The sequence below is a fragment of the Impatiens glandulifera genome, chromosome 2, assembly GCF_907164915.1.
Source record: "Impatiens glandulifera chromosome 2, dImpGla2.1, whole genome shotgun sequence".
Classification (NCBI taxonomy): Eukaryota; Viridiplantae; Streptophyta; class Magnoliopsida; order Ericales; family Balsaminaceae; genus Impatiens; species Impatiens glandulifera.
This window is the reverse complement of record NC_061863.1, coordinates 9,010,364-9,035,835: the sequence shown is the minus strand read 5'-3', so window position 1 is coordinate 9,035,835 and position 25,472 is coordinate 9,010,364. Positions and strand designations below refer to the sequence as shown.

The 25,472-nt window shown below is 25.1% G+C and overlaps 2 protein-coding genes across 2 annotated transcripts; both read right to left on the bottom strand.

Annotated features, from left to right (window-relative positions):
• Positions 1-2,305: 2,305 nt before the first annotated feature.
• On the bottom strand, positions 2,306-4,301 carry LOC124927039 (probable indole-3-pyruvate monooxygenase YUCCA4). The gene is made up of 4 exons (XM_047467377.1): positions 3,669-4,301; positions 3,267-3,515; positions 2,999-3,121; positions 2,306-2,540 (listed from the first exon to the last, which is right to left on the bottom strand). The coding sequence occupies exons 1-4, from the start codon at positions 4,299-4,301 to the stop codon at positions 2,343-2,345; spliced, it is 1,203 nt and encodes a 400-aa protein (XP_047323333.1). The 3' UTR covers positions 2,306-2,342.
• Positions 4,302-19,809: 15,508 nt separating this feature from the next.
• LOC124928125 (anaphase-promoting complex subunit 13-like) lies at positions 19,810-21,100 on the bottom strand. The gene is made up of 3 exons (XM_047468655.1): positions 21,010-21,100; positions 20,880-20,933; positions 19,810-20,051 (listed from the first exon to the last, which is right to left on the bottom strand). Exons 1-3 carry the CDS (start codon positions 21,086-21,088, stop codon positions 19,990-19,992), a joined length of 195 nt encoding a protein of 64 aa, XP_047324611.1. The 5' UTR covers positions 21,089-21,100; the 3' UTR covers positions 19,810-19,989.
• Between the last annotated feature and the right edge of the window lie 4,372 nt (positions 21,101-25,472).

Below are 25,472 nucleotides of genomic sequence, written 5' to 3'. Positions count from 1 at the left end.
CATCATATATTATATATATTATATAAAAAAAATAGGGATATTATTGGAGAGTGAAATTCAGTTGTAATACTAGTACAATCACAGCCCCATCATTGTCTCAATTATTACCAATTTGTATCAGTTTGAGTTAATTTATAAATTGGAATAAATTGTGATTAGGCATTGAGTTTCCTATAGTAATTTTATTAAATAAATTTAACATACACAAGTATTTAACCAATAAACTGAATAATTACAACAAATAAAAATTATTTTGAATAATTAAGCTGAATAATAATATATTTGTTTGAAATCTTAAATGAGTTTGATCTTGCATTATTTATTTATTATTATTATAATTCTTTTAATTACGTCAATATTATTTTAATTATTAAATTATTTATTTTAAAATATAAAAATTTTATACAATTGAATTAAAAAACAAAATCACTATATAATTAAACATTATTTTGAGACTCACAAACTAATTTTTTTCGCTAACCATTTATATTAAACTCATGATTTTCTCACGCTAAGCGCTAATTTAGAGATACATCACAAAACTAATATTCTCATGGTTTGAAACTTCACACCGTATCAATTTATAAAAAATATTCATCCACTATTTTATCAATAATTTCACAATTCCTTAACAAAAATATATTATATATATTTTTTATAAATATTTTATCATTATAAAAGAACTATTTTCTCAAAATCAATATCATTAAAAAAATAATTAAAAAATTAAAAATTTATTCAAATAAATCTAACCTATACAGAACAAACCACAAAATATTTTTTCTTTAATTTTATTAAATTTATATATATATATATATATATATATATATATATATAATATTTTAGTAATAGTTTTTATCCAATTTCAAATAAAATATTTTGTTGGTTGGACAAAGCCCATAAAAACTGTATCCACTTTCTTTATTAATTTTTATAGATATTTACATTTTATTTTATTTATTAAAAAATAATTCATTAATTTAATTTATTTCCAATAAATTCACAGTTGGACAGAAACAAACCATGCAGACGAAAGACTGAATAGAGAAAAAAGTGATGTCATATAAGGTCAGTAATGACGTCAGTGTCTTGAAGAGGAGCTTTCAAAGAAGATTCTTTCGCCATCTTTAAATTCGATTGACACCAAACACGTCACTAAATACAGTGGGTACTTTTGTAAATATTTTATTGTTATTTATTTTAATATAAATTTAAAAAAATTAATAATTTATTTACAAACATTTTTTTTTTATCAAATATCTTATTCCCATATAGATTTAAAGAAAATTATTGATTCATATATTTTTAAATTTTATTATTATTTTCGAATGGGCCCCACTAACTACCCTTTATTTTCTTTATATCTGGTGTACTCCACATTAATAATTTAGCTATTTTTATCCAAACAACATAAGTCATAATTCACTAATAATGACCTATTTTCATAAATTTATTATTTATTTATGTTTCTATATACTTAGATACACAAAACACAAATGTATAAAAATTATGTTAAAATATTTGACATTACCAAATTATGATTATAAATTTTGGATTAGTTTGATTTAGTAATTTATAAGCTAGTTTTAGTGAGAATATTATTGTATATAATAATTATAAAAAAAGAGTTAGAAGTTTCATATTCAACATTAACTATTACTAAACTTTTAACAAATAAATTTATTAGGACTAAGTCTCTTTAAGTAGCTTATGAGTGATCATTTTTATAAAACAAAATTGTTTTAATTAATTTTCTTCAAATTTATTATATAGTATTAATATATTATTACCTTTAAGTATTGATCTTATATATGGTCTTTATATATGATGTTATAAATTATAATTACATGTAAATCAATAAAAGGAATAATCCTTCCTATCATTTTATATTATTTTACTTGGTATACCTTTATTTATATATTTGTATCAAAAATTGAAATTTTTAAATGTAATTTAAAATGAGGCAATATAATCACATCATCCATCACCCATCTTGAGTAACCTAATTATTATTGTTGTGTTAATTTGCTCTAAAGATTAGTAGAAGGAAGTTTAAAAAAATATGGTAATTTTTTTTATTTTGTAAATGTAACCAAGTCTCATTAGTTTCATGTCCAATTAAATAGATCATATATTATAATAATTAAGTTTAAACAAGATAATTTGAAAATGCAAAATGCTAAGTCACATACTAAATTGACAAATCAAGGAAAACATTACATAATAAACACCTCAAAATTGAGTTACTTACAAACAAACCCCTAGAAAAAAAGGAAAACCCAATTTCACCCCTAGATGTCAATAATATACCCCTTTTTTCATACCCACTCCAATTTTCTAATTCAACATGTGAATTTCTCCATACAATCTTTCGACATTCTCCATTGATCAGCAATATCATTCGCAATATTAATCGAATTCGATACAGATCCCAAAAGACCTTTCCCATTGAATCCGACACAATACAATCTCTTTTCCCCTTTCCAACAATCCGCAAATGGCATCATGGGTCGTCCTTCATTCGTGAATAAATCACTCCCCTAACCATTTCATCATCGAAAAATATCAATAAATTTATAGTATAAACATGAAAAAATTGTAAACATTGGCTTTTATTGACATTGAAAAAAAAAAGACCAAAGAGGGTACTTTCTAGGTTAAGGTTTATAATAAGTTCAAGCAAATGGGAATAAGTGATGAAAGCAACATGTCATCAATTTATAATTTCAGGGTTTTTACCCAAAAGACAGGATGGATGAAGAAAGGTACTGTCCAATTTTTTTTAATTTTTTCTAACATGTGAAAAAATAAAGAAATATATATTAAAAATTCATTTTGTAGGGTACAGGCTAGCTTGCTTGTATCAAGGAAAGGGACATGAGATTGAGAATAAGGATAGAACAAGAAACTAAATGAGGAGAGATAGAAAAAGACAGTTTGAGCCATGGCATTTTATGTTTTTTTTTTTTTTTTTTCTAATAATGGAGTTTGTGTTTACCTTGAGCCAACAAAGGACATTGCTTTTGTAGCCAGTTGCAAAGATGATTGAATCAAATTCTCTCTCTTGACCATCTACAAATTTTGCTCCATTTCTTGTTATTTCTCTCACTCCTTCCATCACCTATTTTAAAAAAAATATTAAAAAAATTAAAAATAACATGGGTTAGCTTAAATTCTTCTTATTTCAACTGGGTTAATAATATTGATACTTTATATTACATATTTACATCAAAATAATCATATTTTCACCAACTTAAAGAACTAACCTTGATTTTGCCACTTTTAATATGAGAGAGAGCTCCAACATCAAGAACCGGTGTCTTTCCTGTGGCATTCTTGAGCTCAAGAGGACCAGTTTTAGGTCGTTTTAGACCTAATCTTTCTGTGTTTCCTAAAATAACGTTTGACATTAGAAGAAGAAACTTGTCTACTATTCTAATGGGTAGCCATTTAAGGATTGTCATAGCTATTCCGAATGTCGAGAAACCAAACATCTCCCTAGGTAATACGTGCACCTGAAAATCACAAAAAAAAAGTGATCAGAATTATCCAGATGTACTTACGGCCCAGATCATGAACTTCATCTAAAACCCAAAAACTGACACATAAAAACATAACCCAGATTAAGAAATGAAAAAGATTCAATTTTTAAACCTAATAATACTTACAGTATTTCTAACAACCATATGAGGAATTGCATTAAATCTACAAAGATCCAAGCTAACTTCCATTCCAGAATTTCCACAACCAACAACCAAAATCCTTTTCCCTTTGAAATCCAAACCAGAACTATACCCACTTGTATGAATAACATTCCCTTCAAAATTCTCAATCCCTTGAATATCCGGCACCGCCGGCTCAGCATTCTCGCCGGCGGCGACAATCAACCACCTGGAAACGTATTCTGAATCCTGGGTTTTCACCCTCCAAACCCCAAACTTGGAATCGAATTCAGCATTCTGAACTTCCTGATTGAATTTAGGAGAAATGGAGAAATGGGTTGCGTAGGATTCTAAGTAGGAGATGAACTGTTTCTTTGTTGGGTATTTTGGAAAGGTTTTGGGGAAATTAAGGAAGGGTAGTTGACAGAATTTCTTGGGGAGATGAAGTTTGAGACGATCGTATGTTTTTTTCTTCCATAGGGAGGCAATACAATCGTCTCTTTCGAGGATTAGAGTGGGGATTCCGATGTTTTTCAGACAAGCAGAAACGGCTAAACCAGAAGGTCCGGCGCCGATGATGATGGGTCCTTTAACCCATTGAATGTTTGTTTGATTTTCTTCTTCTTTGAGAGAACCCATCTGAAGATAAACAAAACAGAGAGAAGAAGAAAACTGTGTTTTTTTAGATCTCCCCTGTTTTTTTGATAGAATGTTTTGTTTGGAGAAGATGAGTGTGGTTTGAGAAGCTTTTAAATACATAAAATGGAGTGCCATCTTGTGATTATGTTGTGTCAACCTAAAACCTATACCTAGTCTCCTAGATAAATAAAAAAATTAAATATTTTATAATCATAAAAATTATAAGAGAGTGGTCTTCTATTTAATCTCAAATAGTCTTAATTGGGTAATAAGTGGATTTGAGTAAATACAAATAAATAAATAAATATATATATATATATATATATATATATATATATATATATATATATATATATATGAGTTTAAGAATAAATAATAATTTAGAACAAATAAAATTGATAAACTAAAGTGATGGACGCGTTTGGTTCGGCATTTAGTTCGGATGTATAGCGTTTGCGTTGATTTGGTATAAGTTAACGTAAAAAATTATAATTAAACATATTTTTACTTTTAAACGTAATTTTATCTCTATTTTATCGAAAATTTTAAGAATAAACTGGAACAAATAAGTTAAGTATAAGCTGAATAAATTTATCCAAAATTAAATAAAAAAAGAGTTTAAGAATTAAAATGATAATCTATAACAAAAACAAATGATTAAATAAAGTGATTAAACATTTCAAATTTAAATTACTTGAATAAGTTAATACTCACATGTTAGAGTAGAATGTTTAGCCCATAAACTTAATCATTGTTTCTATCTCCATTTTTTTTTCTTCCAATTTGCATCTAAGTTGTTTATGATAATTTAGATAAATAAATATTGCAAATATTTAGAATTAAATGGGGTTAAACGATTTTATTGAAAAATTATAAATAAATCAAATTGAACACATAACAACTATAACTATAGATATGCCAATAATCTGTAAAACCCCATTTTCAATTAATTTGTTAGTTTGGCTTATATTAAGTGAGTTTTTTTTTAATGTTGATGTTAAGTGATTATATCTTTATTTAGACGGGTTTGATTTGGCTTTTAATTTGGGCATATAATATTTGCATAATAATATGTTACACTAATTTGTGTAATAAGGTAACACTAATTTGTGTAATAATTAGATAACAACAAATTATAATTAAACATATTTTTTTATTTAAACACAATTTTTTCTTTGTCTATTTCTTTTTACTAATAAACTGAAACGAATAAACTGAGTATAAATTATATGTAACGAATCTGAAAATAAGGTAAAACGAATAAGTTGAATTAATAATTTTATATATATATATATTTATATATATATATTTGATTTGATTATCTCAAAATTATTTTAAAAATTTTATCATTATAACATATATATATATATTTTCTGTAAATTTTTTTTTATCATTATAACATATATATTTTCTTTAAAAAAATACTTTTTTTATTATATATTTATACATTTTAAAAACATGGATAATATTAAGTTAATTTAAAAAGAAAATACATCAATTGTCTTTTCAATCATTAAATTACTTAATTAAAAAATAAAATTAAAATACATCTATTTTTTCAAAATAAATTTAAAATTTAAAATTTAAATAATAAATATTTTAATATAATAAAAACCTTCTTATTTTATCTTAATAACCCCTTAAAAAGTTTTGTTTATAAAATAATATCAAATAACTAACTTTAAAATGTAAAAAAACAAAGTTATGATTTTATTTAGATCCTAATATTTATTACATTCAATATATATTCAAATATTTTCTCAACATTTTAATACTTTAATATTTTACTTTATTAAAAAAATATATTTTTCTTGCATTAATATATTTTATTATAATTTGAGACCTTCATGCAAACCAATGATTTATCTTAATTTTCAAGTTAAGAAAATATATAACATTTGATGTGAATTTAACAAGCAAAAAAAATGAAAACAGATGGAGCTTGTTTGATCTTGGGGATAAATATTGGGTTAAAAAAAACAGTTTGTTATAATTTGAAAAAATGGGTTTTTAAGTATATATTATATAAATACCCTTATATTTAATAAATAATAAAATATTTAAATAAAAATAGTTTAATATTTTATTTAATGAATTAATTAATTTAATAAATAAAAAGATAAAAAATTTAATTGTTGAGTTTTTAGATAAAATTCTCACCACCATGACCTAATTGATGATGAAGTTAATTTTATAGGTTATTTTTAGATAATATTATAAATATCTATTTTATAAAATAAAAAATGATAGAAAAATTCAAATTATATCCAGATAAAATTGACCAAAATTGTAATAAAAAGGACTCCTATTTGTTGAATGGAGGCGTGAAGATTAAGGAAATGATTTGTTTTTTCTCTATCAGTCTGCAGAAATAAATTGGGGCCTCGCGCTGCTGTGACTTGCGAGCAATGGGCAAAATCCAGCATTAAATTCCGTCCATCAAAAACTGAAATTCTTCTCAAATATTTCTGCTCAAAAAACATCGAGAATATCAAAGTACAGGCTCAATAATTTCTCAATTACATAAATTAATTTGATTCATTTTAAAATATAGAATATGCTTGTTTGATTATAAAGTTAAGTAGGCTAATTTTAACAAATAATTAAGCTACCTGAGTATAAATAAAACATAAATGTTAGCGAATAAATTCGATAATCTGAAATAAATAAAAAATAATAAGTTGGAACTATGAAGTGAATAAATCATTTTCAATGTTAGTGTTTCGAATAAGTCGAATATTAATTAAATGTAATTAACATTTATTAAATAAGGTGAAACGAATAAACTGAATCGAACTAGCTCATTATCACACATACGCACAGAGCTACCAGAAATATCGCAATATTTCTTATTTAGGCACGAGATGACACAAGTCAATTTCAACTGAAAAAAAATATTGTTTTTTTTTTTTAATTCAACAACTTAATACATTTTAAATTATACTATAACTTTCTTAATTTAAATATTTTGATAATTTTTTTATATGCAGTATACTTGTAATTTGTATGATTGATTTAGAATTTAAATGATGTAAATTTCTTGAGAGTTTATGAATGTTAAAATAATTATTTTGAATAAATAAAATAAAAATAAATAAAAATAATAATAATTAAAATTAAGGGCAAAATCTAAATAAATAAATAATTAAATTAATTATTGTGATAATTTAAAAAAAATGAGACAACAGATTAAACACATAATCCGCAAACACACTTAACCATTTAACTATGTGCATAACTTGCCGCATGACGGGCTCAGACCACGTCTTATTGTCGTTACGTTAGAATAGGAGATTATTGTGATAATTTAATCTTAAATCAATTAAGGATAATTGCCAAAGAAAAATAAATAAATTAATTTAAGATAAATGTTATACTCATTTTATCTCAAATTAATTTTAAAAAATCAAAGGAATTAAAATAAATAATTTAGGATAAATGTTTTATCCATTTTATTCCAAATAAATTATTTATTTAACTCAAAAATATATAAAAATAAAATAAATTGGTAAAATATATGTCATATTTATTTTAAATATTTTGTATATTTTTCAAGATTTAAAAATAAAGTCAAAAAGATGAAAAAAAAATCAATTTCAAATAAACCTTTAAGGTTAAATAAAATAAATCAAGTTGTAATCTAGTAAAGCTGAAACCCGAAGGAATTACTGCAGCAGGAGTCACAACCATCGGATAAGCACTGGATTTGCATCCAACGCCTATGAACTGTCCGCGTTGCCCACTAGAACGGAGCAAAGGCGCGCTCGCAAAGTAGGGGATTAACTAACGAGCGCCCCAACGTCGTTAGCTGAAACGCAACGAATGCCCAACTGCGGACAGAACCCAAACGAAACGCCAATGGAGCGTCTTGCGTTTGGAATTACGCCCGAAACGACATCGTTTCGCTCCTAATTTGTCTTCTTTCTCGCGACGACGAATATGTTAAGAACGTATCTCATTTTTGATTTGTTAATAAAGATGGAACTCCGTCGATAGTCCATCAAAACGGCTGATTCGAAAGCTGAAATGATCACCCTACTATCATAGGCCTCATCATGGCCTGATTGGGCAAGTTTGATCAAGAACAACCAAAATGTCATTGATATCTTTTGACTAAATATGATCCACTTGCTTCACAAACCGACTTCAGGAGGCTACAAATAGCCTCCCTTGATTGATCTGAAGGCAAGAGATCCACTCTCAAGCCCTCAATCAATTTTTCTCCGCCAAAAAAGCTTCAAACTTCTGAATTTTAGGAAATTCTCTATAAGGCAGTAAAACTTGAATTCAAACATTCCTAAAACTTCTCTAAGGTCTAAGGAATGTTTTCCAGTCATTTGTAAGCTTCCAATCATCCTTTATATCGAATTACCAATTTAAAGTGAAATTTTTACATTTTAGTTTTGACAATTTTGTATACTGTCTGGTTATTCAATTTATTGATTGGGAAATGATATTAGGATCATTTGTGAGCTTTCTGTTGAAGTCAAACACAATCAATCGATCTAAATTAAAAAAAACAAATTTGAATTTAAAAATATTCAAAATTGGGTTTTCTATTCTTGAGCTCAAAAAGCAGGAATCCAAAAAGTTTTCCAACATGTTTCTAATAATGTTGGAAGTCTAATTGGATCATGTTTGATCAAAATAAAATTTTTCATAAAAATTAAAAATTTCAAGTTTTTGAATTGGTTAAAACGAATCGTCACTGTTCACGTTTTAGTTCTAATCAATCATATGAAACATAAGAAAGTTATTGACAATCTCTTTACACTTCAATAAATCTAATACCAAAAACCCGATTTTTACATCAAAACTGTTTTGGTTGAATGGATCATCATATCGATCGAATGACACTTTAAGATGATATTCATAATACTCCTAGGAGCTTTGTGAAGCTTACATGCCCTTAGATCAAAGGATCCGAGCCTTAATCAAAATTGCAAAATTCGCAATTTTGGTGTTCTTGAGGACCGAGGACCCTAGCCTAGGCTCGGTGAGGACTGAGAGGTCCGACCGAGAATTTTCAAGGCCCGATCGAGGATCTTTGAACCTAGGATTAAGAGGCTTGACCAATAATTCTCGCACCCGACCGAGAATTCCCAAACCTCGACCGAAGGACATATGCACCCGACCGAGGATGCTAACACCCCAATCGAGAACCCTCCGACCTCGACCAAGGGAGTTCCGATTTATGACCGAGGGTTTTAGCCCCGACCAATAAAAACACACATAGGACCGAGGACACAGGTCATAGGGTCTATTTTGTTGCACTTTTAATTTCAATAAAACACACATAAGACTGGAAAAATAATTGGTTAACATAAAACTTTATGCAACTAATTTTTTAAAAGACTTGACCGTTTTTAAAACGGGTACGTAAGATGAAGCACGAAAGTCCTTTCACGTGTATCACCAAATTACGAATCAAAATAAAATTCTAGTTAAAAATATGTTTGTATACGTATGTTTTTTTATTGATTTTAAACTGAAAATCAATTGACAAATCTCTATCAAATTAATAATCTTTTAAATTAATTTAAACAAAATATTTTAAAAAATAAAATTTAATTTGATTAATTTAAATTAAAAAAATTATTTGAAATTTGATTTCAATTACTTGTTTGTAATAAATTTCCAAAAGTCAGGATATTTTAATTAATAATTTTTTTAAAATTATGTATTTTTTAAAAAATATTCTGACACGCAAACCGATGTAGGATTTTTCGAACTTCGAACTTTTCCGAAACAAGGGTTTTCCGGTGGTTACAGATGTTATTCGAATTTCTATCCATATTTCTTGTTTCACATTTATAATTGTTTACTAATAAATAAGATCATTTGCAAACTTTTGAAGAAATTGTATTTCATTTTCATTGTTCTATTTAACCATTTTTATTTTACAAATAATCTTAAGTACAACAAAGTCATGAGAATTATGTATCTTGATCAAGAACAACATCTTGAGCATCAACACTAACCATCTTAGGCATGGACTCTAGTGTTCAAAATGAGAGTCAATCTGCAATGTTTGATAGTGGGTAGATGGTCCACACGAATTGCATAGGTATCTTAGGGAGAATATGCCCATTTTTTTTTCTCATGTGGGTATATTTGAGATTATCACAAAATGTTGCTTTAAAATAGGTATTTAGTTGTCAATTACTGGTATAATCAAATGTCTTATCTGAAAATGTGGTAATCATTATGTTACATATTATTAACTCAGCATTGTTGTTAAGAATGCATTAGTTGGGCAAATATATAATGGTTACTATTTGTCATGGTGTTATTTCCCCTATATCAAGTCTAATAATGTCACTTTACTTAGTATATTACACAAGTCCAAATGAGATCACCAAAATATGTTTAGTATTTTCTGATTTTACACTATTGTATTATGAAATGTAATACGAACAAGGTAGATCTCCACAAAAATTCTATAATCCTTATTGTTTAGACTTCAATCATTGCAGCATATAATGTGACAAACATGTCTCAAAGGAAAGGTAGTTAATTGATGATTCCTTACATGAATAAATACACTCTTTTGCCTAAAATTTGGTCGATTCATTAAGATGCGTTTGAAGGTTTCCCATATCCCTACCAACAAGCCCTTACATTTGATGTCTTTTTCATATACTTAGTTACATACGAAAAAAAGAATCATAAAATTAGTCACATCACTCAAACATGCTTTCTCTTATATGCTCATGTGCTTATGTCACATCATTTGTTATGATGCAAATTTGATTACTAATCACATGGTTTTATATTGTGGGTCTCTTTTTCATATATTATTTACTTTAGTATAAGTTGTTTTAAGTGGCGGAAAAATGTTAATAACATATTATATCATAATAAAACAAAACATGTATCATATTTACTCAAGTGAAAATGTTAGTATGCCCTTCCAACAAAAAAAAAAAGTCATCATCATCCTTTACTTGTGTCCAACATCTTATTCCTCCCGACTAGGTCTAAAAGCCTTGTCACAATAACCTACTATCTCCCAAAGAAGACGAAGAAAATACTTAAATATTAATCATAAAACAATTTTAAAAAGACATATTGATTAATCATTTTCCTTAGAACTAGATGAAAGAGTTCTAATTTTTATGTATGTCTAGCTATCATCTTTTAAGAAAAAACCATTACTATAAAATGAAAATTTACTCACATAAGGAAAGATGTTTTTAAGTAGTACAATAACACATGTCAAATAGCTAGGTAAGTCTAATCAAGATTAATCTAATATATATAAATAAAAAAATTACTTTGAATCAAAGAAGGAAATAAACAATTTGAAAAGACCATTATATGATATTGCAAAAGCTAATATGTCATTCCTATGTTTATTTGAACATCTTGACTTTATGTTTAACCATTTTTATAAATATTTTAAAGTGGACGACTTTCATAAGTCAAACACATATATTAATAAAAGGATTCAACGACTTTCAACTAAGCCACGTTATTCATTTTAAAAACTTTTTTCTCCACTCGAATAACTTTATAGTATCGTTGTGCCCTCTTCCATTGATTTAGATTGCACAAATGCCAGTAGGACACGAGATAACTCAAAACTCTTTGATTGCGACTTCTCAACCACTACTTGCCCCTTTGAGTTGAGTATATAGTCTCTATTGGTCACTCATTCTTTCTTCTAATTCTAGAAACTGATTATACAAAAGTTTGTGGGAAAAAAGAAAAAGAGAACGAGGGTATAAGGAAAGATGATAATACAAAGCTATGTTGTCACAAATAGGCCTATAAATCTTACTCCACCTTGATGTTCATTTACAAAAGTATTTATTGGAATGATTAATCTTATAATATTACACTCTATGAAGATCATATGTCAATTTTGCATGATATGCTTTAAATCCTCCCAAGATCTTATGTCCTTAAGATCTTATCTTGTTCATCATTTTTGTGGACATGTCATTATACTTATTTTCATAATTATACCCACACAACTCATTTTTACCAAATTTGGTTAATTGATAATGCAAAGCATTCAATATTTGATTCCATTTCCCTCAAATCCCTCTAAATATAATCAATTATTTCTATCTGTCTTGGTTCTATTTATGGACACTTTATCTTTGAATAATTTTACAGTTGTTTTATATTTTAGTTTATATTTATTTTAAATTGAATCACTCTTAACCATAAAAAAACAAATAAACCTTATGAATCGGGTCGGGTCTATGTTTTTTTCGCGGGTCATTGTGACCTTCCTAGTGTAGTGAATCTATGACAAATTAAGAGTCAATTTAATAAAAAAAAAAGACTATTAGTTCACTATTAAACTCGATTGTCTAACCAATTGTAGGATTAATAACGTCTTAGTGAGTTGTTTTCATAATTTTTTTTAGCGAGAAAAAATACCATCATATCCTCTTTCATTACTCTATTTGTGACCCATCTGAGACATGCAGTGAATTTATTTGAAAATGAATTGTTTTATGCTAAAGTCTACCTTAAACTTTTTGTGAGGTCCGGATGGATCGATTTTATACAAGGTTCTCCTCCTTGAGAATAAACAACATCTAACACCCGTTATCATTTAGTGACTCGTCTTGTCGGAGATAAATAAAAGTTAGCCATGATCAAGCATGCCCAATTCGAATCGTCCAAAGTTCACTCTTAACCACAATGGTCTTGTTTTTATTTTTGTTGGGTATTGTCCATTTTTCTATGTTTCACATTATAAAATACATATTGGGATCTTCTCTAGTGTGAAACTCATCCTCAACTTTGACTTTCTAGCTAGGACAAAACATTCCATCTATATGCCCATTATTTGATATATCTTAATCTATTGTTTACTTAAAATTAGTGTTATCATGAAGTTAAAATTAGTATTATCATGAAGTTGAGACCATTTCATATTTGATTTCTCTTTAATTGTAAATAATAATTTTTATATCACGCCTGAAATAATTTGTTTCTTTAAAAAAAAAAATCTAATAATAGAAATAATTTTTTCAATCTAAACTCGATCTCAACCTTTACTTTATAAGATAAAATATTTCAATTAATGGTCCATGTTTAGATTTAACATAATCTAAAATAATGTTGTGTGAATTGTTAGAGTCCAGATTTGTTTCTACAAAACAAATGTTGATTATTTGAAAAGTTGTAATTGTATAGAAAAAGAAAAGAAGTAATTCCAACTTGGAGGAATTCATTAAAGCTTTACACTTTTTGGTATGTTTCTTTCTCAGAAATCATGCACGCTGAGGAAAGACACAGTATAGTAGTTAGATTTGAAGAGAAGAAAGAAATATGTATATGTATGATCAATCATTCTTGGAATGAATCGAGAGATATTTTATAAGATCCTCAGAGAGTGCTTTTTTCAGTTAAAGACATTTTTGAATCTTTAAAGAAAAGTGCATAACTTTAACATGTATAGTAGATGATAATCATCATGAAAAGATCATAAGATAAGAAGGATATACTGTTCTTTCTTTGTTCTTTGTTACTTTTGTCAGCCAATTTTCAATCAACCATACAATTCGAGCTATGGTTAGTCTTTCTCCTACAAATCTATGTTATCATAAGTGGGTAGTGGGTTAATATTGCTCTAAACATTTATTGATGAACTTTTAAGATCTAGTTATAATGCAAAATTAGATCTTGATACTAATTGGTTATGAGTGTTTAATTGTCTAGTGATTATAAATGATGATCTTTTGATAGATTGTTGTTTAAGTTCTTCCTAATTAATTTATTATAAATCATGTCATAATTTATGGGTTCATAGTTTTTTGTTATGATTTTAGCGATTACACGAGATTAAATACAATAACAAAGATTTGAATACTGGTTGATCTTTATCACTAATTTCTATTTGATTATATAGTTGATTTTACTTTCATTTTGATTTTGAATGTTTTTTCAAACTATTTTTAACTTATTGTTTATATTAAATAAATATAGGTACGCGGGGAAGAAAATACTGAAAAATAGTAAAATAAATCAATAATATATAATCTTTTCTTATTTCATGGCAATATCATTGTGAAAAAAAACATTGCAAGGATGATAGCACTTCACATTATGTATAACTTGCAATATATTTTTTTTATGTTAGATTTACATATTTATTTAATTCATTATTTGTTTTGTATTTAAATGAGTCATTCTTGGCAAACTTGTTATAAATGTTTTGAATTTTTGGTTTTTTTTCATCTTATTTTTTGGTTGAGCATTAACTAATGGATTACATTTGAAGTTGGATTTGGATTTGAACTAAAAAATATTATTTGATGCATGAATATATGTATAATTAATGTGCATGTGTTTTAAAATACTATCACATCTATAAATAAATATTTAAATTAGAATTTTTTTTTTTAAAGTTAAAATTATGTTTTCATTCAAATCCAGATTGAGAATGTTTACACTCATGAATATATCTAATACTAAATTATCATAATGTTCTCTTTCAGAAATCTTAGATCCAATGGTTTAAATATAGCTTGCAAAATCACATCAAGTAGATCTTAGCTAGATTGGTTCCCATTTCTTAATTAAATCCATAATAATTCATGTTTATAAATTAACTTGTGAATTAAAACTCTCTTAACAATTTGAATTCTATCTTATTTCTTACCAACTAAATTGTGTCCTTTTTAACTTTCTTAAACACGAATAAATTATTGTTTTGTTTAAAAAAATGGAGAAAAATTTAATTTATCACAAGTGCAATAAAGCATAACAAGATATCACAAAAATGTATTGTGCTCATTTAAAAAGCTTGAAAGCCGAGCTTGAGCTTTTAAACATTCGGCTTATTAGTTCGCGGACATGTTCGTTTAAAAACTCGTTTATGGCTCGCAAACATGTTTGTTTATAAGCTCGCTTAAAGACTCGTTTATAGGTTCGCGAACATGTTTTGTTTACAAACTCATTTAAAGACTCGTTTAAATGCAACTTGTAAATATTATATTAAATAATTTTTTTAATGAATTTAGATTAAAATGAGTCTGTATATAGTGTTAATAACTAAATAATTTATATTAAAAATAAAAAATGCATATATTATTATTTTAAATTAAAGTTAAATCAAAAACTTGTGAGCTCAACTATAAAAGGTTCAAATTCGGCTCGAGCTCGAATATATGCTAAACGAGCCTTAAAAGCTCGAGCTTGGCTCGACCTCGCATAATATTAAACGAGTCGAGCGTAAGACTTAGTAGTATTCAATTCGACTAGGCTTTAATTATATCCCTAAATTTCAGTAGATATAAAATTTATTTACAAAATATAATAATTATCATGCATATGAATTGATTTATTTAATTTTACTAAAAAAAAAGAACAATTTATTTTATTATTATTTATACTATATTATATTTTACCCCAACACTTTTTTTTTTCAATTCATCTATTATAACACTCATTTTATCAAAAAAAAATTTTTTTTTTATTAAAATACTTTATATCTTCTCTCTCATATTCTGTCTCATCTATCTAAATTAAATAAGTTTTATAAAAATAAAGTAAAATATTTTTTTACTGAAAAATCAAATCAAATAAGAACCCCAGATCAAACCATCTGAGACATTTATATATCAATACTTGGATTTAATTAAATTATTACATATATTTTTTAAATTTTTTGTCCGAACCACTAAAATGAGGTTCTATAATAGTCTACTATATATACAATTTGTATTTTGAGTTTTTACAATTTGATTAATTTTCGTTACCGTTACACCTAGTTTATTTAATATGTAATAAATACACTAAAGTATAATCAAAACATACAAAGAATCTCACTTTTTTATTTTATTTTTTGTAAAATTAAAAAAAGATTACAATTGTAGGTCTGTGAAGTACTTTAAGAAATGAATAAATATGGTTTTGATCAATATATTCAGAAAGTGTATTAATTCCCGTGACGTCCTTTTTATACTCAAAATGAAATTGCTTTTGAATTTAAAATCTACCATTTTAATAAAAAAATTAAAAAAAGTGGTACATTAATTGTTCTAAAATGCTACCGGAGAGAATCATAAAGAAAGCCCGACGCAGACCTGTACCCATTACAAGAACTTATTGTCTTGTTTGAAAATGTCTAAACCCGAATCAGATCTGAGTTTGAATAATTTTTTTAAATGTCTCATTTTAGTATTGATTTAGATGAATAATGTTCGAAAATATAAGGTTTTTTTCTTTCAAACCTAGTTCCACTATAATTTCATTTTCAGGTGTATCCAATAGTTCCTCACCCTTACTACCAACTTTTATTATTTCAGTTTATTCCTGGAATTACTAACACGAATTTTCTTTAAATTAAAGAATTTATTTGTAGTAAGATTCGAAATTAAGACTTTTGATGTTTTACTGTGACATTTATCGCCACTTAAACTATTATTGTGAGTTTTTTTTTTTTTCCATTATTTAACTATAATTGTCGACTTTGTTTTAGACGCATGATTATTAACTCCATTATGTCATTTTCTTTTTTATTACTTTTTCATTTACAAGTTTTTTAATGTTGATCGAGTGTTTATATTTTGATGTTAGACATGAATTTTATGACTACTAATGTTATAATTCTTCTTACAATATTGATTTTTCTCATGCATGGTAAAACTTATTTATATTGTAAAACTTTTAATGTCGCACTAAAAGGTAATTTAGCATTAAAACCGAACTATCAATCTACTAAGATAGTTTAAGTAACAAACAATCTTAAATGGGTCGTGCCCAACAATAAAAAGACGGTAGCAATAAAAAATAAAAATAATTTAAGGGTGAAATTTAAATATGGAATAAATTAGAGGGGAAAATGAATGTTATGAATGACAAAATAATGCAATTGGATGGTACATGCATGGTGGAAATATGCAAAGGTAGAAAAAAAGAAGTTCATTTTTGAAATATAGCAGCCTTTAGAAGAACCAATGAAGCACGCTTTCCTTTTGAAAATTTACCTGTAGATTCATTCCCTGTTAAAGAATATCTCTCTTTTTACATTCACTATTGGAAAATTACTGTTTTACTTCTGTTTGCATGCTATGTAAAAAAAATTCCAAGAAAAAATCAAATTCATGATTATTACCTATCAACTTTCTAAAGGCAATCTTCTTGGCATCTAAATATTTATTAGATTTAAATCATCTTTATTAAGATATTTTTATGAATAAGATTATAATGAGATCGCAATGATAACTGTATGAATTATGACCAATGTATGGCATATATAGTGTCTAAAGATTCGACGACTGCATGTAAAGTATTTCAAAAAAGTGATGTGAGTTGCAAAGATAATGTTCTTAATCATTGTTGAATATAAGAATATTTATCGGGTGTTATTGTTGGAATAGTTACTTACTAGTTTATTATCGTAACAACACTTTTAAAAAATAGTTTTAAAAGAGATATAGGTGATTATTTTCATATCTTTTGAGTTTTGTTTCTAAACATTTATGATAAATCTTATCGTAAATTTATAAACTGTTTTTTAATTATTCATTTTTCACTGGATTAAATTTTATTTTCCTTTAGAACTTTAGAAAAGAAGATTCAAACACGAGAGTTATGATTTTTTTAAAGAATCCTTAATTACACTTGTGACAATCTTCTTTATTTTTATTTGGTGGTGAGATTTGGGGTCTTTTTAAGAGTGAACGGATTATTCAAACAAAAAAAATCCTATTAATATTTGTGAATATTTATTTGAAAAATATATATAAAAGATGGAATTGTTGAATTTTTTAATATAATTATAATTTTATATTATTTAACATATAAGTTCTCGTCTAGTTGTTTTGATTTTTCAGATATTAATATTAATGATAGAAATCGAAAATTTGGTGTTGTGTAATGAATGATGTGACAACAATATAATTGAACTTAAATTTAATAGAAAAGAAAATTTTTATTTTTAATTTCATTCGCATATTGTCATATATGGACAATATATTCAGGACACTAAATTTTAGCTCTATATCATTACTAAAATTATATATATATATATATATATATATATATATATATTTATTTGATTAAATTAATAATTATTATTTAAAAAAATGAAATTGTTTTCATCCAACTTACAGCAAAAAGCTTTGATTGGACCAATACAGCCAATAAAAAGCCCAATGGATCTGAATGTTTTTTTTCTTAGGGCCTTAAATTGTATTATTAGATCAGATAGACCTTTTAACATGTAACACTATTTATCACTTTATTATTTACTACTTGTCCCAACTTCCAAGGTAATAAAAGATATAATTAATTTGATATTTAGTAAATTGTGATACAACTGTGCATCCTCTGTTAAAGTTATACCTCAGAAATTGAAGTGCTATAAGTTTAGTAATTGAAGGAACAGTTCTCAAACTAACCTTGTTTGACGTTCACTTTCCCAAACTAACCTAGTTTTTTCATTTATTCCCAAACTAACCTAGTTTACTATTCAAACTCAATTTTTTTATTTTTTATTTTTTATTTTATTTTACATTTCAAATTTATTATATATATATATATTTAAATTATTATTTATATAAACTAAATTATTTATATTTTGATATATATTTTAAATTATTATTTTTATAAATTTGATTATTTATATTTTGATATATAATTTAAATTATTTTTTTATAAATTTAATTATTTATAATTTAATATATATATATATATATTTACATTTCAAATTTATTATATATATATTTACATATATATATATATATGTGACAATTTATTATATATATATTTACATATATATATGTGACAATATATATGTGGCAGTATAATTTTCATCCCCATAAATTTATTTTTTTTACTATTTAAATTATTATTTATATTTATTAGGTTGTCTTTTATTAAAATAATTTTGACAACTTTTCATTCAAATTATTATTTATATTTATTGGGTTATCTTTTATTAAAATAATTTTAACAATTTTTCATTGTGATATAATTTCACAATAAAAATTTTATCAATTTTTATTGTGTTGTCTTTCTAAAAATATGTCTTAAGTTAATGAACTATTAAATATTTATATTAAAATATAAATAATTAAATTTATAAAAACAATAATTTAAAATATATATCAAAATATAAATAATTTAGTTTATATAAATAATAATTTAAATATATATATATAATAAATTTGAAATGTAAAAAAAAAAAAAAAAAAAAAAAAAACAACTGAATTTGAATAGTAAACTAGGTTAGTTTGGGAATAAATGAACAAACTAGGTTAGTTTGGGAAAGTGAACACCAAACAAGGTTAGTTTGGGAAACTGTTCTAATTGAAGTGCCACCAAACCAATGTAATTTTTAAAATAGTATTTTATATTTTTTTACTAATTTCTTATACCACAAATCAAACATAAAAAAATATTCATTATGCAAAAAGATAAATTTAATATTCATGGAAAAGTGTTTGTTTAAGTTTGTTCAAACTTTAGTTTGAATTATAAATAATTTTTTCTTTTTAAAATTTATCTTCTTCTCCATTTTATGTGCAAGTTGTAATTGTCATTTTCCAAAAAATAAAAATAGAATTTTGAGTTCAAACCGACTATTCAATTGAATATAGATGTTAATATACATACTATACTCTAGAGTTTTGTGCAATTCAGATATCAATTATAAGTTCAAATAACCTTGTTGAGAAGTTACAAAACATGTTCTTCAATCGATGTTCAAATCATTTTAGTGAGTTCCCAAAGCAAGGTCATGCCAACTATCATCATTAGGTAGTTTGACGTCTTGATCTAATAAACACATCACAAGTAGATATATCAAAAATACAAGATAATATCGATGATGAACACATCACAAACACATATATCAAAACACAAGATAACATCAATACAAGAAGAAACTCTAATGTTAAACATTAAAAGAATCGATTGAAGAAAGACATGTTTTTTCAGTCAAAGAAGAAGCAAAGACAGGAAGATCAAAGTGTTTTGCTTCATTTTTATCATAATTGAAACAAACAAAAATTAAGCAGCATAAATTCTAGATGGTCACCTATATACTTCACATGTGTCCATAATGGTCAAGAAGAAGATCTCAACTCCAAACTTATGACAATGATTTATTAGGGTTTATATAATGATTTAGAAACATTTAAAGATTATGTTTTTGCATTTGGGTTCCTGACCAGAAACAACCACTAATTCTTTGATCTGTCACTAACTATGTTTAGTTTTCAAATGGGAATCTTAACCAGATACATTTCTGGATCCATAATTTTTGTATTAAGGTGTTTTCCAATGGGAATGTGCCTATAATGGTAAGATCACAACTCAATGATTTTGGTGTTTTAGATGAAAATGATTTCTATTGCATTGATTATTGGCTGACTCTACTTAGCAAAATAACTACATTTTGCACAAAGGAGAAGCGAAATAGGTTGTGTATCAAAAGTATATAGGAATTATGCATTATGTAAATGACTCTAGATTGCATAAAAGAACTTCCTTGGAATGCTGGACACTATATAAGGTATAAACTCAACCAACCATCAGCATACACAAATAATATCTACAAGTTGTTGGTGCATGATATGAGAAGTGAGAGCCTAAGATACATACTTGCATCTTCAGTGTCATCGTTCTGTGGTAGGAGGACAGGCGGCAATGGAAGATCTGTAGATGTTTGAAAGAGAGAGATGTCATCAAAATGAGGCATATATACAGCTAGTATTTTCATATAGTTTATTACCATCATCAGGAAGTGTATCACTCATCCATTCTTGATCAACAATGTCGCTGAGAATACCCATGTTTATTTGTTCAGCCATTATCTCCTTTAAACAGAAGAAGAAAACAAGCTTATAATGTGTAAATCATATCACAAAAAATTGCATTTATAAAGCCATAAAAACTGACCAAATAAAACAGAGTAGTCATGTATCAATCATATAATGTGTTTCTAGAGTAATTTCCTCAAATACTCTATAGTATAAGTTTGAATCAATTTTCAGATTTTGACAAACAAAGAAAAATAATCAAATTTATTTATTTGAATCAGCTTGTTTGATTGAAGCTTTGGACGAAGTAAACCACTCAAAGGCATTCTCAAGAAGAAAAGAACTATTTTTCCACTTCTAAAACCCGCAGGTATGCCACACTTCAACTTCTCAGTGGGAATCAAACCTAAGACTATTCTGGATTCAAATTGATTTCAAAGCCTATGAACTAAATTGAAGCTATTACACTTCAAATTAAAGCGTTCTGAGTGAGAATCAAACCTAAGACTACTCTGGATTCAAAATTGATTTCAAAGCCTATGAACTAAATTGAAGCTATTTGATATTGCAAAGTTATAAGGATAACATGATAAGACATAATCTAAGTAAACCTAGGTTGGCTTTCAACAGTTGATGATAAACAAAACAATCATTTTTTCCATATTTGCATTTCAATATAAAATATCAACTGATAGGTAACCATTTCAGGTTTTAGAACAATATTCTTCCAAGAATAATACACTTAGTGAGTATCTTCTAAGCACATATGACTATTCGTCCTGTTCATTACATTTCCAGATGATGTAGAATTTAGATCGATTATAAACTACAGATCAAAACGATCTTGAATTACCAAATAATGATTTTCACAAGCGTCATAAAAAAACTTATGAATCGCTAATTAAACAACAAAAATCCAACGTTTCGATTAGAATTCACAAATCAAATTGATGTTCATGTGAACTTTCAGATCAATCACGTAGGCAATAAGCAAGATTTTAAGAAAGAAAAACCTGAAAATGGAAGAATTGAAGAAGAAATTAGTCTGGTTTAGAGAATAAGGCGCGAATCTGAATGAATGATACAGAAGAAAAAAGTGGGCTAGGGCTACTGGGCCTATGAAATTTGTGTTAAATTTTATAATTTTAAAAAAGATTGACGAGTTTTTTTTTTTAAAAAAAATTTCATATACAAATTTTTAATTTTACATTATTTTTATAAGATTTTACATGAAAAAAATCAATTTATAAATTAAAAAAACTTATTATTTATTCAAATAAATAAATTAATATAATTAATTCTATACCTAGAATTTTTTATAATGTTATTTATTTATTATTATTAAATTAATTTTATATTTAAATATATAAATTTAAAATTGACGAAGTAAGAAATACATAATTATATAAATAATAATAATATATAACTAATCTTTTTTTTTAAAATTAAACTCGTAATAACTTAGAAATAATTTTACATAAACTCTCGAATAAACTCTCGATTTTAACCGTGTTAATTTGGGAACTCAAAATCCAAAATAAAATAAAACAATTTAGAAGTTGCCAGAGCAATTTTAAAATTTTAGGACACCATTTTAAAATTTGTTTTTAAGATGATACGATATAGGTGAAAATAAATTAAAACACTTCATAAGACAAGATAAAAAATGCTTAAATATATGATCACTTTTATGCAATACAATATTTAAACTACTATTTTTGACATATTAAATGGTATCTATATATATAATGATGCTTAATTTTTAAAGTGTCCGGATTGCCGAGTTGAGAGCTGTGGTTAATTCGAACTTGCAACCTAATAAAACAAGTACAATCTTTTAACCAACTAGGCTATTAACACTTTATTTTTTAAATTCAACTCAAAATTTGATAAACGCGTGACATTTTAACAATATAAGTTCAACTTTTTAACTAACTAATCCACATATATATATATATATATATATATATATATATATATATATATATATATATATATATATATATATATATATATATATATATATATATATATATATATATATATATATATATATATATATATATAATGATGCTTAATTTTTAAAGTGTCCGGATTGCCGGGTCGAGAGCTGTGGTTAATTTGGATATGTGTGAAAGTAAATGGATACTTGGGTCGGATTGTGGGTTGACCCGTCCATAAAAATTCTAACGTAATATTTTTTTCACGGTTTTTTATATTATTATTCGTGCACGGGATACATGCTAGTGGATATTAAAATTTCAAATGGACTCCAATTAGCATCTTCTCACATATTAAGACAATTTAAATATATTATATTACATTACACTACTATGAAACCCTATGTTGTACGAAAAAATATAAACGAAATTTTTATAAAATATTTAATTTAATAAAAGAGAATATATTTATATGAAGAGAAAATATAATATATATATATATATATATATATAATTAGAGAAAAAATAGAAAAAATTAATTAATTATTATTAATTGTTTCATAATATAAGTAAATTGTATAAAAATAAATAATAAACAAATAATATATAAATAATTGTAGAAAAATTATGTAAGAAAAAATATATTTATATAAAATTAATTATGAAATATATACATGATGTGAGAAAAAAAGAATGATTAATTAAAACTGAAAATAATAATAATACCAAAAGGCTTGATTTAATTTAAACTACTGAAAGTAAAATAAAAATTTAAGTTAACACAATATTAAACAAACATTTATAAAAAAAAAATGTATAACTCTAGTATAATTTAAGATATCCTATATTATAAATATATTGTATTACATTACACTACTATGAAACCCTACGTTGTACGAAAAAATATAAACGAAATTTTTATAAAATATTTAATTTAATAAAAGAGAATATATTTATATGAAGAGAAAATATAATATATATATATAATTAGAGAAAAAATAGAAAAAATTAATTAATTATTATTAATTGTTTCATAATATAAGTAAATTGTATAAAAATAAATAATAAACAAATAATATATAAATAATTGTAGAAAAATTATGTAAGGAAAAATATATTTATATAAAATTAATTATGAAATATATACATGATGTGAGAAAAAAAGAATGATTGATTAAAACTGAAAATAATAATAATACCAAAAGGCTTGATTTAATTTAAACTACTGAAAGTAAAATAAAAATTTAAGTTAACACAATATTAAACAAACATTTATAAAAAAAAAAAATGTATAACTCTAGTATATTTTAAGATATCCTATATTATAAATATATTGTATTACATTACACTACTATGAAATCCTACATTGTACGAAAAAATATAAACGAAATTTTTATAAAATATTTAATTTAATAAAAGAGAATATATTTATATGAAGAGAAAATATAATATATATATATATAATTAGAGAAAAAATAGAAAAAATTAATTAATTATTATTAATTGTTTCATAATATAAGTAAATTGTATAAAAATAAATAATAAACAAATAATATATAAATAATTGTAGAAAAATTATGTAAGGAAAAATATATTTATATAAAATTAATTATGAAATATATACATGATGTGAGAAAAAAAGAATGATTGATTAAAACTGAAAATAATAATAATACAATACAAACCAAAAGGCTTGATTTAATTTAAACTACTGAAAGTAAAATAAAAATTTAAGTTAACACAATATTAAACAAACATTCATAAAAAAAAATGTATAACTCTAGTATAATTTAAGATATCCTATATTATAATAATGGTTAATAATGTATACTAATAAAAAAACAACTTCCATAAAATGAAATTAAAAAATTAAAAAATAAAAACTAATTTTTTTTTGTCTTTTTCGTCCTATCTCTTCAACAACTTTGTCTGCTGCTCCTCCTCCCTAATAAAATTTAATTAACATATAGAACACATTTCAAAAACCTAAATAAGATATTAAAATAGATAATAAAAAAAACAATTTATTTGATCACAAAAAATTGAAAAAGTACCTCTTTAACAGCTTTGTTTGAAATTGATGCTCCTCCCTAATAATGTAATCGAGAGTGTCCATTCGCACCTGTCTCAAAATTATTTTTATGAGTTCAAGATCCAATCTTTTAACAATAACAAGTTTAAGAATGAAGAAATTTATAAAACCCATAAGGAAATATGTATATGAGAGTTATAAATGAGGTTGATAATAAATTATAAATTTATTAATAATGAGAGTTACAAATCTTTAATTAAATGATAAACAGTAATTATAATTTATAATATAATTTACTAAATTACTATATTTTTTTTTTGAGAGTTATAAATATTTAATGTGATTAAGTTGACATAAGTCTATTATATAAATATATATATATATAATAAATTATAAATTTGTATATAAATAAAAATTATAAACCTTTCCTGTTAAATGATAAAGAGTAATTAAAATTTATAAT

What these genes read in the sequence shown, in the direction of transcription:
- LOC124927039 (XM_047467377.1), bottom strand. Translation starts at nt 4,301, where the DNA reads ATGGGTTCTCTCAAAGAAGAAGAAAATCAAACAAACATTCAATGGGTT. An exon ending in ATATGGTTGTTAGAAATACT is followed by an intron (nt 3,516 to 3,668) that starts GTAAGTATTATT and finishes TGTGATTTTCAG; the next exon opens with GTGCACGTATTACCTAGGGA. An exon ending in ATGTCCTTTGTTGGCTCAAG is followed by an intron (nt 2,541 to 2,998) that starts GTAAACACAAAC and finishes TGAAATGGTTAG; the next exon opens with GGGAGTGATTTATTCACGAA.
- LOC124928125 (XM_047468655.1), bottom strand. Translation starts at nt 21,088, where the DNA reads ATGGCTGAACAAATAAACATGGGTATTCTCAGCGACATTGTTGATCAA. An exon ending in TGATACACTTCCTGATGATG is followed by an intron (nt 20,934 to 21,009) that starts GTAATAAACTAT and finishes AAACATCTACAG; the next exon opens with ATCTTCCATTGCCGCCTGTC. An exon ending in CGATGACACTGAAGATGCAA is followed by an intron (nt 20,052 to 20,879) that starts GTATGTATCTTA and finishes TGTGTTTATTAG; the next exon opens with ATCAAGACGTCAAACTACCT.